This window comes from Talpa europaea, assembly GCF_964194135.1.
Source record: "Talpa europaea genome assembly, chromosome: 14".
Lineage (NCBI taxonomy): Eukaryota > Metazoa > Chordata > Mammalia > Eulipotyphla > Talpidae > Talpa > Talpa europaea.
Genome location: NC_140082.1, coordinates 90515514 through 90531379, shown reverse-complemented (window position 1 = coordinate 90531379; position 15866 = coordinate 90515514). Strand labels below are relative to the sequence as shown.

At 41.1% G+C, this 15866-nt stretch overlaps 1 protein-coding gene across 2 annotated transcripts in view; it reads right to left on the bottom strand.

The window, feature by feature from the left end:
• The window catches only part of FANCI (FA complementation group I), a gene marked incomplete at its 5' end in the record, with an annotated part of 47482 nt that overhangs the window by 13221 nt on the left and 18395 nt on the right, over positions 1-15866 (bottom strand). For both annotated transcript variants that reach the window (XM_084254275.1, XM_084254276.1), the window contains 13 exons: positions 201-365; positions 782-903; positions 1109-1279; positions 2198-2299; positions 3283-3351; positions 6657-6779; positions 7966-8080; positions 9232-9302; positions 9743-9873; positions 12417-12504; positions 14150-14315; positions 14948-15084; positions 15724-15816. In XM_084254275.1, coding sequence (XP_084110401.1) covers positions 201-365; positions 782-903; positions 1109-1279; positions 2198-2299; positions 3283-3351; positions 6657-6779; positions 7966-8080; positions 9232-9302; positions 9743-9873; positions 12417-12504; positions 14150-14315; positions 14948-15084; positions 15724-15816 — 1553 coding nt within the window. The remainder of the gene's footprint in view (positions 1-200; positions 366-781; positions 904-1108; positions 1280-2197; positions 2300-3282; positions 3352-6656; positions 6780-7965; positions 8081-9231; positions 9303-9742; positions 9874-12416; positions 12505-14149; positions 14316-14947; positions 15085-15723; positions 15817-15866) is intronic.

Below are 15866 nucleotides of genomic sequence, written 5' to 3'. Positions count from 1 at the left end.
GCAGATTTTCTTACACCACCTCATAGGAAATCATCCATATCTTTTCACTGTTTCATGTTATTGTTGAATTTTCCTTAAATAATTCAAAATACCTCTTTAGATTGTCTACCTATGATGATCCAGCTTTTATCTCAAGAAAATCATAAACCTCTGGACTTATGTCTTGCTATGGGTATAGGAATTGCTCTAGCAACACCTACCTGAAGAGAGCGGTGAGCAGATCAGACACGAATTTCAGGGACAGAAAACTATCATTTGTTTTGTTGGCTGTTTTGATTTTGCCTTTACCAGTTTTTTCATTAAGGATGTCCGAGAGTTTCTTGTAACACATAAATAAGTTCAAAACTGCTTCACATTTACTCTTACTGTGTAAAAGGGAACAGATCACCAAGGACAAGCATCAGAACAGTGTGGTTTACTTTTACGTACAATAAACAGTAATAAGGACTTCACCATGCCTCATTAAAAGTGTCATATTTTAGATATTATCAATGAACGGGTCTTCATTAAAAAGGCAACCCAGGCCACACAAGTCAATACAAATACCCATCAAAGTCTTAAAATCAGCCTAAGAATTCTGAATAAACGAAAGCCTGCAAGCTGGACAAGATTTGCTTATACTTTCAGGTTCTATGGTGGGAAAAACATTGCTTTAGATGTCCATCAGAGACAGTGTCATGGCTGTGGTCTGTACGGTTAGCATCATTATTAGCATTAAAAAAATACATATATACAATGGTAATTTGTCAAATTGGAAGCAGAATGATAGCCAATACCTCACCTGAAATTACTAACAGAGAAATTATATTCTATTAGGACCTCACAAATTCCCATCACAAGAGAAGCACAGATATTATTTTTGATGCCAGTAGCAGAACTCTGAGAAAAATCTGCTGATTTATCCTAGAAGACACAAGATTAAAATAAATAAGGCAGGGCTTCCCCTGGTGGCGCAGTGGTTGAAAGCTGGGCTGCGAGGCTGCCCCCAGCCTCTGCAGCCCCGGTTCATTCCCCAGCCGCCAGCGAGGGTCCCACACAAAAAAAAATAAATAAATAAGGCACTAAAACCTCCATTATGCAATATAGCTGAGATGTGGCAATTGATTACCAGTTCAAAGTCTTCGAGTTCACTCTTAATCATTCTATTAGTAATCGACTCCAGAATGTCATCTAAATCCTGGTAGAATCCCTCCTCTTCCTCCACCTCCTCCTGCTGCAGGGGTATCACCCTACTCTTATACCAGGCCAGGCAGTGCTGCACACAGCACAGCAGATGATCCTGTAGACGGAAAGGATAATTAGGTCTTCCTGAGAGCCAAGGCCTAAGTCATGAAGAGGCTGCTGACCAGTGAGCAATTCTTACCCCTAAGGCTGAACTACGCCGCTCACGGGCATCAGAAATTAAGTCAATCTGAACTGACAAAACCAGAAAAAAAACAACTGAACTACCAGAGGCATTGTTTCCTGACTGTTCCCAGAAGAACTGGCCTCACAAGCCAACACCTCAGAAAGCAACATCCATGTACATTTCTAAGCTGCTACAGACACCGAGAAGTCAGGCTACAAAGTTAAATCCTTTCTGGTATCTGCGCCTGAGGCCATTCTAAAAGCTGGGGGATCTCATGGCCCTGAGCACCTACCTCTGACGGCAGGATACAGCTGAAAGACCAGCTCAATGTCCTGCCATGAGCCCCAAGTCACTGGGGTAGAGGAGCGTTCGTGTTTATCCTCTCATCCCTCTCTTTGAGTCTAGATAACAAGAGGAAACCAAACTGGCCCTGGCCCTTCTGAAGATTCAACAGAGTGTCCGTTTTAGGCAAGTCTAAATCATACACTCCCGCCAGACTAATGAGGCCGGGGGCCTGAGTTCATCTCCTGCCCTCCCACCCACATTTCACAGTAGAATTATTTAATATATCTCACCAGGGAGTAACAGATGAGAGAGAAGCTGCTCCCTGGGAGAAGTGGTAGTTGCCTTGATTTAGTAAAATGCCGACACTGAGCTACTGTCCCATTAGATCATGGTGATGATGGATCAGAAGCCATGATTAGGGAAGAATTAAGAGCAAAAATTCATTAGGAATACCAGGAAGAGAGCCTCTGAGGGAAAGGTCTCTTCCCAAAGGACAAACTTATCAACAGAGATGTTTAACTCAACAGTAAAAATAACAGTTTGTTGGAGGAACGGAAGTCTCACCAGCGGTTCTTGTAGACAGATCTGATCTCCCTGGGCGAGAACACAAGTTTCTAATTTCAGAGGAGGCAGCACATCGGGCGTTGGCTCGTAGAACTGTCTCAACTGCACAGTGAGGGAAAAAGCACCGTGGCTCATGGCCTTTCACTTCTTTGGCTGGTCAAGCTAATGGCACCTTTCATGCCTAATGCCTATTTGATGTATGAGTGAATGAAGTATTGATACATGCTGCAATGTGGGTGAGCCTTAGAAACAGGTTAAAGCAAAGAAGTCAGGCACCAAAGAGCATGTGTATTGTGTGACTCTGCTTACAGAAAACAGCCAGAACAGACAACAGAGACGGCAAGTAGACGAGTGGTTGATTGGGGCTAGGAGGGCGGAAGGAGGACGGGAAAACTGGGAGGCAGCAGGTTAAGGGTATGGGGCTTCTTCTGAGCTCATGACATGTTCTACAGTTGTGGCGATGATGGCCAATTCCTATGAACACACTACAAACCAACTGAGTCCTCCACTTCAAATGGGCGAACTGTATGTTATGTGAATTTTATCTCACTAAAGCTGCTATTAAAAAAAGAAACAAATGCTTAATGAATAAGACTAAATGTTTAATTTTAAAGGTCTTATTTATACCAGATATTCTCCAGCTTAATTCTTATCTTCATGGTCCTTTAAAATATTTCCTAATTTGAAAATTTTTTAAAGTGCAAAGTCCCAAAAAAAACCCTAATAGCCGCCAGTTTATCTGTCACTAAGATTTAACAAATGTCAACAGTTTGCTGTACTGGCTCCAGTGCTATTCCCCAGGAGTAAACCAGAACAGAGCAGCTGACAGCAGACATTTTAATGACAGTGGGTTCATTAAAATGTCTGGTGACTAAGGATATGGACCGTGAGCTGAGAGCTGACTGCTAGAGGACAGCAACATGGCGGGAAAGTGAGTGGTGAGAGAATAAGACGACCCTCTAGATCCCAAGCAGACTCACAACATACTAGTTAGAATTATTTTGTATTTCACCAAGTCTGAAACATGTTGATCATATTTCAATCTCTCATTATCTGTTCTCTTTTTCTATAAAAATATATTTTACCTGTGAGAGCAGGGTCTGCATGATTGAATTAGCTAGCTGAGAGTTTCTTCGAAGGACATCATAGAACCCCTAAAAGGAATTAAATAGAGAACAAATAAGCTCTGACAAAGTTAATAGGGATTTGGACAATCTTTTTTTTTTTTTAAGATTTATTTTTATTTCTTTATGTACACAAAAACTGGGGTGTAGACCAGAGGTACGGGGGATGAAAAGACTCACCAGAGACAGAGTGGGGAACAGAAGGGGCAGATCTACTGAAATACACTGCTGAGGGGAGCAGCGGGGAGACAGGAGAGGTCTGCTGTGCCCTGTGGGTCAGCTCCCTGGCCGGGGATTGCACTCAGGCCACAGTGGCTGCCAATACAGCTTGATGGGCACTGAGACTTTAACCCCTGTGCCACGTGGGAGGCCTGATTTGGACAATCTTAATTTTAAAGTAACATTAAGTTTACCTTATTTTCAGTTCCTTGAAAAAGAAGGAGACCACATTTGTTAGAGGAAAAACAATTTAGAAAGTTTCAGTTATCCTCCTAAGGTAAGAAGACATCTTTGATCACTGAGAAGTGGATTATAAAGGCACCACAGTCCTCACAATTTTCAGCAAAGGTCACTACTGGCTTTGGGGCACTTCGCCTGTCCACAGCAGGGACGTCCTAGCGTTCATTCTTTTTCTCTTACCCACATTTGCAGCCTTCCTTTTGAGGACTTGTCAGTTAAGTTTCCAGTGCCTCAACTGTGCCTCCTGGTCCTAAGTGCCTTAATGGAAATGATTGACATTTCTTCCATCCCACACTTTCCAATCTTAGTCAAAAATTGCTCAGAGTAAAATCCTAGGGAGAACTTTGTTTCGGAACCTGGGAAAGAGGCTGCACAGTTCATCTATAAGAAAAAGCCTGGTGGTGCAAGGGGTTAAGTGTCAGCACTATGAAGCTATCTGCAGCCTCTGCAGCACAAGTTCCATACCCAGCCAGGGAGCTGACCCACATAGTGCAGCAGACCTCTCCTGTCTCCCCGCTGCTCCCCTCAGCAGTGTATTTCAGTCAATCTTCCTGTTCTGCTCCCCACTCTGTCTCTGGTGAATCCTCTCACCCCCTGCACCTCTGGCCGGTACCCCCATTCTTATATGCATAAATAAATCTTAAAAAAAATAAAAGTATGTAAACCATCAATCCATTGTGAACATTGCATCACTCCATGTATTTAACATTAAAATTTTATTTAAATATTTAATATTTTACTTTTATTTATTGTAACTATTTTATTTTCCAATCATTCCTTGCTAGTATATGGAACTAAACTGATTTTTGCAATGATATTGATCCTGTGCCCCATGACCTAAACCTAGCTAAACTCACTTTCTAGTCTTCAGTGTTGTCTATGTATAATACGCAAATTGCAACAGCTGTACTTCATCCTCTCAAGTCTATATCGTTGGTTTTCTTTTTCATCTTGTTGCACTAGGTAAGAATGTCACTATAATGCTGCATAAAAGTGCCAATCATGAAAAGAGGCAAATCATTCAGCCTTTCACCATTTATACTACATGTAGGCTTTATCGGGTTGCAGAAATTCCCTCTAATTCTAGTTTGCAAGAAGGTTCTAAGATTTTTTTTTCTTTTAACCACAAATGAATGTTCAACAAAGGTAACTTTCGTGATTAAATAAAATTCAATGCTTGCCAGAAACTTTACAATGTTCACACCTGTAATCCAGCATTATGATTAAACACTAAGGTACAATATTCACACTGAAAAAAGTAGAAACGACAAAAATGTCCAAAAATAATGAGAATTAAGGGCCTCCCCGGTGGCGCAGCGGTTGAGCGCTGGGTTGCGAAGCTCCCCGTGACCTCCACGGCGCTGGTTCAATCCCCGGCTGCTCCCCGGCCACCGGAGGTGGGTCCCACATGGAGCGCAGACCTCTCCTGCCACCCGCTGCTCCCCTCAGCAGTGTGCTTCAGTCCCTCTGCCTGCTCTGCTCCCTGCTCTGGCTCTGGTGAATTCTCTCACCCTCCCGCACTTCTGACTGTACCCAGTGCATGTATAAACAAAACAAAACAAATAAATAAATAAATAAAATACGTGCCTCTAAAAAAAAAAATAATGAGAATTAAACACAGTGCCCAACAACGACTGCATTTTAAGACTGTCAAATGAAGGTATTTTAATAATTGCTCTCTGAAATGACTTCCATTTAACCTCTGTGCTACGCTGTGTGCCACTCTCCATCCGTGCGTGTGAACGCTGGAGTGCACGGCTCCCAGAAAGCCAAAAACTACAGTGCCCCTCCATGATGTGCACGCTTGTTCCCTCTGGCTGAATTATGTGCTGACCACAAGCCAGTAGCTGTATTTGTTCCATTAATTTTTCACTAATTGCACAGACATCATAATTATGTGATTTAACCACATAATCACATAATAATCATTTTGCAAGCTGTTGGAAGTTAAGTGCAAAAAGACAAAGTTTCTATAAAAATTGAGGCAGATGTTTGGAAAGATGCAAATGAGAATATATCACTGAAACCAATTTCTGGTGAATTGGGGTAAGGCAATTATAAAAAAATGGGGAAAATACTGAACACTATAAGGATTCTACACTAAGATGGTATCAAGTGTCTTAAACTTTTTAATCCCACTTTAGGTAAACAAAAACTTGAAATTACAGCCAATAAGTTAAGGTCATGGTTTGTTTGAGAAACAGGAAGTTCCGACTGGCACTCATATGCAAAACAATACAAAAGTACTTGATTTTTAAATAAAAGAACAGGAAATTAAATGTATTTATATATTTCAAAATAAGATAAAGATTTTAAAGTGTTTTAATGACTCTATATTTCTTACCTTAAGCAATTTTTTCCCTTAACTTTTTAAAAGGATAGGCTTAACCCTCTGGTGGCACAGGGGTTAAGTCTCAGCACAATGAAGGTATCTGCAGGCTCTGCAACATGAGTTTGATCCCCGGCCAGGAAGCTGACCCACAGGGCGCAGCAGACCTCTCCTGTCTCCCCGCTGCTCCCCTTAGTGTATTTCAATAGATCCACCTGTTCTGCTCCCCACTCTGTCTCTGGTGAATCCTCTCATCCTCCCACACCTCTGGCCTGTACCCCAGTTCTTGTATGCATAAATAAAAAAAATCTATTAAAAATAAATCAAAGGACAGGTTTATTAGGAATGGGAGAAAGAGGCTCCTGCATAGTCACAGGCAGGCAGGAGAGCTGCCCCTATAAGCAACTTTCAGCTCAGCATCACAAATTACTGGTTCTAATTGCAACAAACACAAGCATATTTCTTATACTTTTATATTCGGGGGGAAAAAAATCACTAAAATAAAGGATTGGGAGCAGTGCTACGCTCTTTTCACTTGGTGCTTTACCTCATAAAGCATGAGACGGACATTAGCCTGCTGGCCCAAGCATCTTCTCAGACTGTCCATGATCTCAAGGCAAAATGTTTCATTGGCAACAGAACTGTAGCGGCTGTGAACGTCCACGTGCACCTGAAAGGAGTGTTCCAATATTGATCACAATGCACTGGATTTGTTTTCAATATCTGAAATGCACTGAAATGCACTAAAATGCACTGGATTGTCTTCAATATCTGAAAGAATCAAGTTCTTTTTGCCTCCACAAAATTCTATGGTTTAGAGGTAACTTTTAGTCTAGAAACAGACATGACAAAGAGTAATATCCCTTAATTTGATTTACATATTAAATTTAGGAAATTGAAGAACTGCTAATCCTCATTGCAGGCACTTAGTGAGGCTGTTAATAATGACTGAGGTCAAATCCCAGTTCTTCCCTTTATTGGTTATATTGCCTGGGGCCAATTATTTAACTTTTCTGAATCCTTATTCTTAAAATCAAGATAATAATACATAAATGATACCTAGTGTTCCTAATATTTAAGCTATGCAATAATTTATAGACAAGTTTTATAGTTATACCATACCAATAAAATAAGGATTCCTACTGCAACTGCTCTATAAATGTCTCACTCACAACTGTACAGTTGTACACAAGCTTACAGGCATCTATTCAATATTAACAATCTTGAAGACATTACTGCCTGAAAGATAAGCATATTCTTATAAAAAGTCTTGCTTTCTCAGATTGCAGAGTTTAATAGATGTTCGTGTGCAAAGTAAATGAAATATTCAAAGTGGGGATAACAATCTGTATCTTGCTCAGGAGTCCTGTGAAGAGCAACTGGTAATGCACGTAAAGCATTTAGCATGACGAGCAGTGGTGCCCACGAGACGTAACACAAACCACACGTGCAATTTAATATTTTCTAATAGCCAAGTTAGAAAAAGGAAAAAGAAACGGTGAAATTTCAATATTTTATTTAAACCAACATAGCCAAATTATTATCTCAACATGTAATCAAAATAAAAGATTAATAAAGTATTTTACTTTCTTGTGTTTCATACACACAGCACAGCTCACGACCACCTGTTTTGGTCCTGTGTTCAGTTCGACAGCCCCACGGAGGCAGTGGTGGCCACACTAGCAAGCAGCACATGTCAGCAGACAGCAAATCTGCCGCTAGTGAGTGGCAGCTGGTATTGTCATCATCAGACTCCATTTCAGGGTCATTCGTACACCCACCAAGGAGAGGCGATCAGCTTGCACATGACACACGCCCGCATGGTGCACACAGCAGCTGATATGAGCCACACTCACCTGGCTGACCCCGATAGACTGACTGCACTGCGAGGACGACAAGCTGCCTAGGACTTTGAAGTTCTTCAGGAGTAGCAAAAACCCAGCAACTGCAGATTTCCTGGCATCAAGCTGGCTAGCTCAGGAACAGACCATGAAAAAGTTAACAAACAAGACTAACCTCACAGGTATAGGCTCTGGTCAGAAAATCCAGTTAGTCCCACAGAGGGGAAATAAGTGTAAACAAGGAAACACAGAGCAAAACAAGGTGAACTTATGTACACCTTATATCATGAAATAAGGCATCAGCTGCTCACAGTGATTAGCAGCACAGAGATTCAGCTGAGCTATTATCTCTGTAACTCACGCCACTGCTTTATTCTACCTACTGACAGGTGAATGTGGGGCATGAGAACAGAGTGCTGAGAGGCAGCATGATGGGCTAGTAGTGCAAACGTGAAGGGTTGAATAGACTGGATTTCTTGTCTGAAGGAGCACGCCCCTTCTTCCTATAATGTCGCCTTATAAACCTTCCATCCAGAAAAAGGATACACCAAGTTTACTGAGGCATGACTAATTCATGTTCTAAAGGCTGCAGTATACACCCTGGCCTATCAGACATGCCTCTGGGAAGAGATAAACAAAAGTTCATTAATTCTGGCTCCTCTGGAGAGCCATGAGCACATTACAGTATGGCCAGACACCAACTGGGTATCTTATACAAACAAAAGCTTCCCACGTGTGACTTGTCTTAGTGTTTTCTTAGATGGTTTATCATCTCTAGCTTATATCTAAGAAATAAGGGAAGAGAGATTTAGAAGTACTGGCTGAGCCAATAAAACCCTCCACAATACCTTGACAATTTCTTTTATCTATAATCACTGGACCATGATTTTGATATTCACTAAAGTTAAGGGGTTTTCCTCTTCAGAACTGTTTACAGTTCTCATTTCAAAGTACTTGGCAATGGAACATAGCTTGAAGGATACTCTAGAGTACACCGCAGAATACCTGAGATGGCACACTCAAATCCTAGCGCCGCCACCACCTGTTTGACCCTTGGAAAACCACTTAGTCTCCTGTAACAAGGGAACTATAGTCACTCATGGTTCCTAAACCTGCTTGGAGACTGCATGAGATGAAGCACATACAACACTGGGCACACTGGCTTCTTCCTCTCAGGTTAGGCCTCTGAGTGACTGCTGTGAACAGCTGTGATACTAGGAGATGGCAGAGGACTTAACACCAGAAGGCATCACCCCCACATTATCATGGGATGCTGCTTACCTGGCAAACATAGCTTTCCGAAGGACAAGTATCAGGGAGTCTCTCACTGATATGCTGACTTTGAGAAGGGGCTAAAAGAGGAAGAATCGGTAGGTAAAACCAAAACAAATTTATTGGCCTTTGCTCACTTCTATCCCATGCCACTACCATCTGGCTTATACAAGGAACTTTGATTTTGTTTTATATATATGTTTCAATGTTTACTACACTTAACTAATGACAATAGTATAATCTGAAATACTAAACTGAAATTTGTTGTGAATGACTTTACATTTATTGTTCTCAGTAATTTTCTAAGAGCATTTCAATTACTTCACTAATGAAAATAAGTCAAAAGAGAGTAATGCCATGAAGAGAAAGTAAACTTGCAAAACAGTTGAGCTCAGTGCTAAACTCTTTTAATTTCAAGTTTTATGTTTTCAATTAAGGGAAACAGGATTTCTTAGACATCAGATTTCCACTTTCAGTTCAACCTCAGTTTGGCAAGCACCATAGGAGTCAGAAAATTTACCTGCACTGCCTTCAGTAGCCCTTGCACAGTTTGAAGGGGCAGAAAGCACAAATAATCAAAAGCTTCTGTGACTTTAGAAGAACAACTTTGAAGAACTAAAGGTGCATACATGATGATATTTGAAAGCAGGTCTGAAAATACAAAATTTCTAGTCAGTTGCCTCCAATAATGAAATATTTCAAATAAACGAAAGAAATATGGAGAAAAAAATGACATAACTGTTCTTGCTTCCCTTCTCAAAGAAGTTAATCATACTGCAGTATAAATTTCTACCGATACTATACACTTTCCCTACAGCAGGTGTGACCAGGACATTTAACATTGGTCTGTGATAGTTACATGACTACAAAAATTAAACTGAAAGGGCAGAAACTTATTGCACTGCCCAGCCAAGTAGCATACACAGTCTTCACATATCCAAGCTAAGTATTTATGAACACTCATTATGTGCAAGTGTAATATGGACCTATAAGAAGCATACAATACAAGCATAAATTCTTTTAAAAGAATGAAAGAAGTAAATACAAAATACAAATATCTAATAATCTCAGACATGGTTTATTGCCTAGCAAGTGCCAGACTAGTTTTTTTTTCTTTCAGGCACGTGTGTGTGTGTGTGTGTCTGTGTGTGTGTCTGTGTGTGAACTGGGATGTAGGCCACAGACGTGGAGGGTGAGAGGATTCACCAGAGACACAGTGGAGAGCAGAACAGGTAGATCTACTGAAATCCACTGCTGAGGGGAGCAGCAGGCAAGAAAGAACAGGTCTGCTGCGCCTGGGGTGGGTCACCTCCCGGGCCTGAGATTGAACTCAGGTTGATTGAACTCGGGTTGTAGTGGTGATAGCACTGAGACTTAACCCCTAGGCCACCAGGGAGGCCTTTGTTTTGTTTTGAAATCAGTAAAAGAAGCTGCAGTGATGTAAGCAGTAGTAAGTTTGTGCATTCGTCCTTTTTGTTTAAATACATTTTAGGGGCCTCCCCAGTGGTGCAGCGGTTGAGCGCTGGGTTGCAAAGCTGCCTGCAGCCTCTGCAGCGCCGATTCGACCCCTGGCCGCCGGGCGAGGGTCCCACATGGCGCACAGACCTCTCCACAGACCCTGCTTCCCTCAGCAGTGTACTTCGTCAGTCTGCCTGTTCTGTTCCCTGTTCTAGCTCTGGTGAATTATCTCACCCTCCCATGCTTCTGACTGTATCCAGTGCTTGTATAAATAAATAAATAAATCTTTAAAAAAAAATACATTTTACATTATCACACTGCTGACACATCTTATTTGCATGAAATTCTGTACCATACATTCTAATTGTAGTGAATTTCCCCTCTCCCCATTCTCAGGGGAGGGAAAAACTCCCAGTCTGAAGAACTGGGGTGTAGGCCAGAGGTGCGCAGATTAAGAGGACCCACTGGAGTCAGAGTGGGGAGCAGAACAGGCGGACAGACTGAGACACATTGCTGAGGGGAGGAGCGGGCAAGATGGGAAAAGTCTGCAGCACCATGGGGGTCAGCTCCCTGGCTGGGGGATCAAACCCAGGCCACAGTGGTTGGCAATAGACTGACAGTGCTGAGACTTTAACCCCTGTACCACCACAGAGGCCCTGATATGAAAAAAATCTTAAGGCAGTCAAAGAAATTACACAGAAAGGAACAAAAAATAAGCGAGCAGACTTCTATTGGAAATAGTGAAAGCCACAAGACAGTAAAGTAACATCTTTAATAAAGAAAAAACCTCAGGGGCCTCCCCGGTGGTGCAGCGGTTGAGCGCTGGGCTGCGAAGCTGCCCAAAGCCTCTGCAGCGCCAGTTTGATCCCTGGCTCCCCCCTGGCCTCCAGAGGAAGGTCCCACATGGCACGCAGACCTCTCCTGCCGCCGGCTGCTCCCCTCAGCAGTGTACTTCGGTCCTTCTGCCTGCTCTGCTCCCCGCTCTGGCTCTGGTGAATTCTCTCACCCTCCCGCACTTATGACTGTACCCAGTGCTTGTATAAACAAATAAATAAATCTTAAAAAAGAAAAAACCTCAATGTACAATTCTATACTAAGCGAAAAAATCTTCCAAAAAAATACAAAATAGACATTTTGTGATATACAAAAGAATTCATGAACAGATCAGCTGTATAAAAAATGTTATGGTGAAAGAAGTCAGACTGAAAAGTATGTAAGATTGCATTTCCATAAAATTCAAAAAATAACATCTACAGTGATAGACAGCAGACCAGATTGGAGGCAGAAGAAGAAACAAACTATTATGGGTATCAGAGAACATATCTAAGAATATTTCAGGGGAGCTGTAAACAGTGATGGTCACTATGGAAAGACGACTCCATTTAGGTGTGAGGAGGTGTGTATTAAATTCAGAGATCACTAAAGAGAGGAGTCTGGCATCGGAATCCCAAGGGTTAAGACAACGGAAGGTCCTGAGTGGTAGAAACACTGTGCTCATTTGTTCAGATGTATTAAGACAAAAAAAGAGAAAGTTGATTCCAGAGACAAGTTCAATAACGAGTGATATATCTGTTTGTTTCTTGATAACCACAGGGAATATAAGCAGACACATATTACTGGCGTCATAATCAAAGATATAAGATTAAATTATATTATTAAAAAATTCTCTCTAAAACCAAAACATGGTATTTAAATAAACATTTTTCTGAGGGTTTGATCTACTCTGAGTTCAATACCTAAAAAATGGCAGATGGGAGAGGATGTTCTGGTAACAACCCTGTTGAGGACTTGCTCTAGAATTTCTTGTCTGATCATCTCATGGATCTACACAAGAACAAGAAGAAAAAACAATAAAGTAACCTTTTGTCACCTTCAGTTTACAAATGCAAGTTAGACAGAATAAACAATCGGGATAGGGGTAAAACTCAACTGCTTATGTCAAAGACAAACATAACAGGAGTCATGTGGAGAAAGAATCACTTCACTCTGCCCTCATTCCATGTTCAGACGACTCCACAGCTGGGCCTGCTCATTGGCTTACAGCACAGACCACAGGCAAGCTTTACTACACACGGGGTCCAGTACCACACTGGGCAGCTCTACTTGGGTGTCCACCACACGCCAACGTCCATGTTTGTAACAGTACGTGTAACTTTAATTTCAAATTTTAAAGGTCCATGAAAATTTCTGGAAACCGGACCTCCCTGGTGGCGCAAGGGGTTAAGACGCAGCTACCACCAGCCACTACAGCATGCGTTCAAACCCCAGCCAGGGAGGTGACCCACATGGCACAGCAGATCTCTCCTGTCTCCCCATTGCTCCCCTCAGCAGTGGATTTCAGTGGCTCTGACTCTTCTGCTCCCCACTTTGTCTCTGGTAAATCCTCTCACCCCCTGCACCTCTGGCCTGCACCCCAGCTTTTGTATGCATAAATAAATAAATTAAAAAAAAATTCTGGGAGACTACCTGTTAAACTTAGTGGTAAATTATTTGCTCTAGAGATGTCTTGACAAAGTCAACATCTATGTGAAATCAAGCAGAACTATCTAAATTTTAAAAATATTTAAAAACAAAAAACCATTAATGTCTCTTATTCTAGGAATATTTTAAGTCAGTTTACTATTAAGAAGTCATTTATATCCTGTAACACACAACTCTCAAGGACTAGTGCAAGCAATCACTCCCAGTTCTGTAGCAGAACCCTAACTTCACATGTAAACTGGCCCTGAGTAACATTCTTAGGAGGCACTTTCGGAACGCAGCTATACTACATAACAGAATGTCGAAAAGATGACTTAAAGGAATCACTAGCAAGTCAAAGTTTAGTTCCAGATAACTTTTTTCCTAAAAGATTTATTTTATTGGTTTATGCATACAAGAACTGGGATCTAGGCCAAAGGTACAGGGGTGAGAGGATTCACTGGAGACAGAGTGGGGAGCAGAACAGGCAGATGTACTGAAATAGACTGCTGAGGAGACCAGTGGGCAAGACAGAGAGGTCTGCTGCATGGTGTGAGTTAGTTCCCTGGCTGGGATCAGGGATCTAATTTGTGCTGCAGTGGCCAGCAATAGCTCGCTAGCACTGATACTTACCCTGTGCCACCAAGGAGACATCCCTGAAAGATAGCTTTTTGCATAGGGGAATACCATTAAAAAAAGAAAAACCCAGGAATGATTTATTGCTAGAAGAAGAGAAAATCATGAGAAAACAAAATCATATTGAAACTTGTAAGAAATGGCCAGATACAACTGAATCTAGTGTGGAAAACTTACATAAAATAAAGGATAAAAAAGTGAATAATCCATCAAACTGGATCTATTGTATTCCAACACTATGCCAACCTCTGTTCCCAGAAACGGCGACAGACTAAGATGCCCTTGTCACCCAAACTCCCAGGCAAATGCCATGCATGCCCTATTCATAATATAATTTCACAGAATTAGGGAATGGTTGCCAAACCAGTCTCACCTTAAAAGTCTCCAACAGGATATTAGCTCCCAGCTTACATGCCTGCTGGTTTGGCATTTTGGGTTCTATTGGTTTTCCATCAAAAATTTTCTTTGGTCCATATGAATCCATTAAAATGAAGCCAAGTTCAACAAGGCCCTGAGTGACATGATCCCAACTATGAACACTGCAAGAAGACAAAGCTTAGTTAAAAAGAAAACTTAGTGGTTACCTTACTTTGTATGTATTGCCAAGTTGCACATTGCCCAAACTTGACACATAAATTCAATGTAAATCAGAATTCCCAGACCTGAAATGAGATCTACCTTAAAATTATGGTTTAAATAATAAAACTTAAAAAATATATTTAATCCGTAGACAAAGCATCACACCATAAGGACTACTACCCAGCCAATGCATATCCTAAAATTAAAATAATAATCAGGATGGTTACTAGTCTTTTCAGCATGACTTTAAATGGGTTTGTCTAAAACTGCTAGTCAACTGCGTAAAACTGCTACTTACAAGCATCAGCACCAAATTTCAACAAATCCGGAAATTTTTTTTTTTTTGCTCATCTAAATGTCAATGAAAACTCAAGCCAATAAAAAGTTGTAATATCAGGAAAGGAGTAAAAATATCTATTTCGGTTTCATACTCTCGGCCAAGAAATCAGGTCTTAGGATTTAAGAACGTTTCAAGACAGAGAAAGTCAGTTTGACGAACTTTAAAGGACTGAACCTTGACAGGTGAAGTCCACAGTTATAGTTCCTGATGGCCATAAGTAAGAACCTACTAGAACACGGTTCACCAACTCACCTACTCTTTACTACTTCCAAGATCATGGCTGAAACACACGTTCTATGAGGGACTAGATTTTGTAGAAATTTTGATCCTTGGAGAAGCTGAAGATCCTTAAAGCTTTTTATAACCAAAGTCTTTAAAAGGTCAAACACCTAATATAATGAAAGAAATGGGAAAATGAAGCAAAAATGACAGCCCATACTATAGAATCTTAACCCTGTGGAGCTGCATCTACTTGCTGCCACACACTCTGAGCCCTGCAACTCTTCACTAAGTATGATACAGAAATGATGACTGCCCATGGGAACCTGAGTTGAAGACAGGCCTTCCTTAAGAGAGGAAATGGACTAAAAATCAGTATTAATATTACTCACAACCATAAAATACACGAGTAAAAAAAGGAGTAAAGCATTTTGTATTTTCACCCTTGAAACTACCCTATGTTAAGTTAATTACAACTTAACACAGGAACAAGTTCTTGGAAAGTTACAACATAGTAATTTCGCAAGTGACTATTCTGCTAAAATTCTGTTCTTGCTACTTAACTGTGTGATATTTTCCCACTCTTATTCCTATCCTACCACCTGGTTGACCACACAACTGGAAATGGAGGCATAAACCAAGTAACTAGAGACATCTTCAAACAGCCCGCTAGCACAGTGTGGGCCTGGAAGTCTAGCAGAGGAATGTACTGCTGGCTGCATGGGAACAGCTGTTTAGGAAAGGATGGCCTAAAAACAGCCTGACTTCCATTGAAACATAGAAGGAATCAAAAAATCATTAGTAAGTACCTGTTCCTCAAATCTTTGTATTCTCGTTACCGAGAGCAGGAGGGCAATGCTGAAGGGACATATATTATTACTGAAGTCTCCTTGCTGTTCAGCCTAGAACGGATAAACCAAAAAGAAGTCATTACATTTTCAAAGTCTAACAG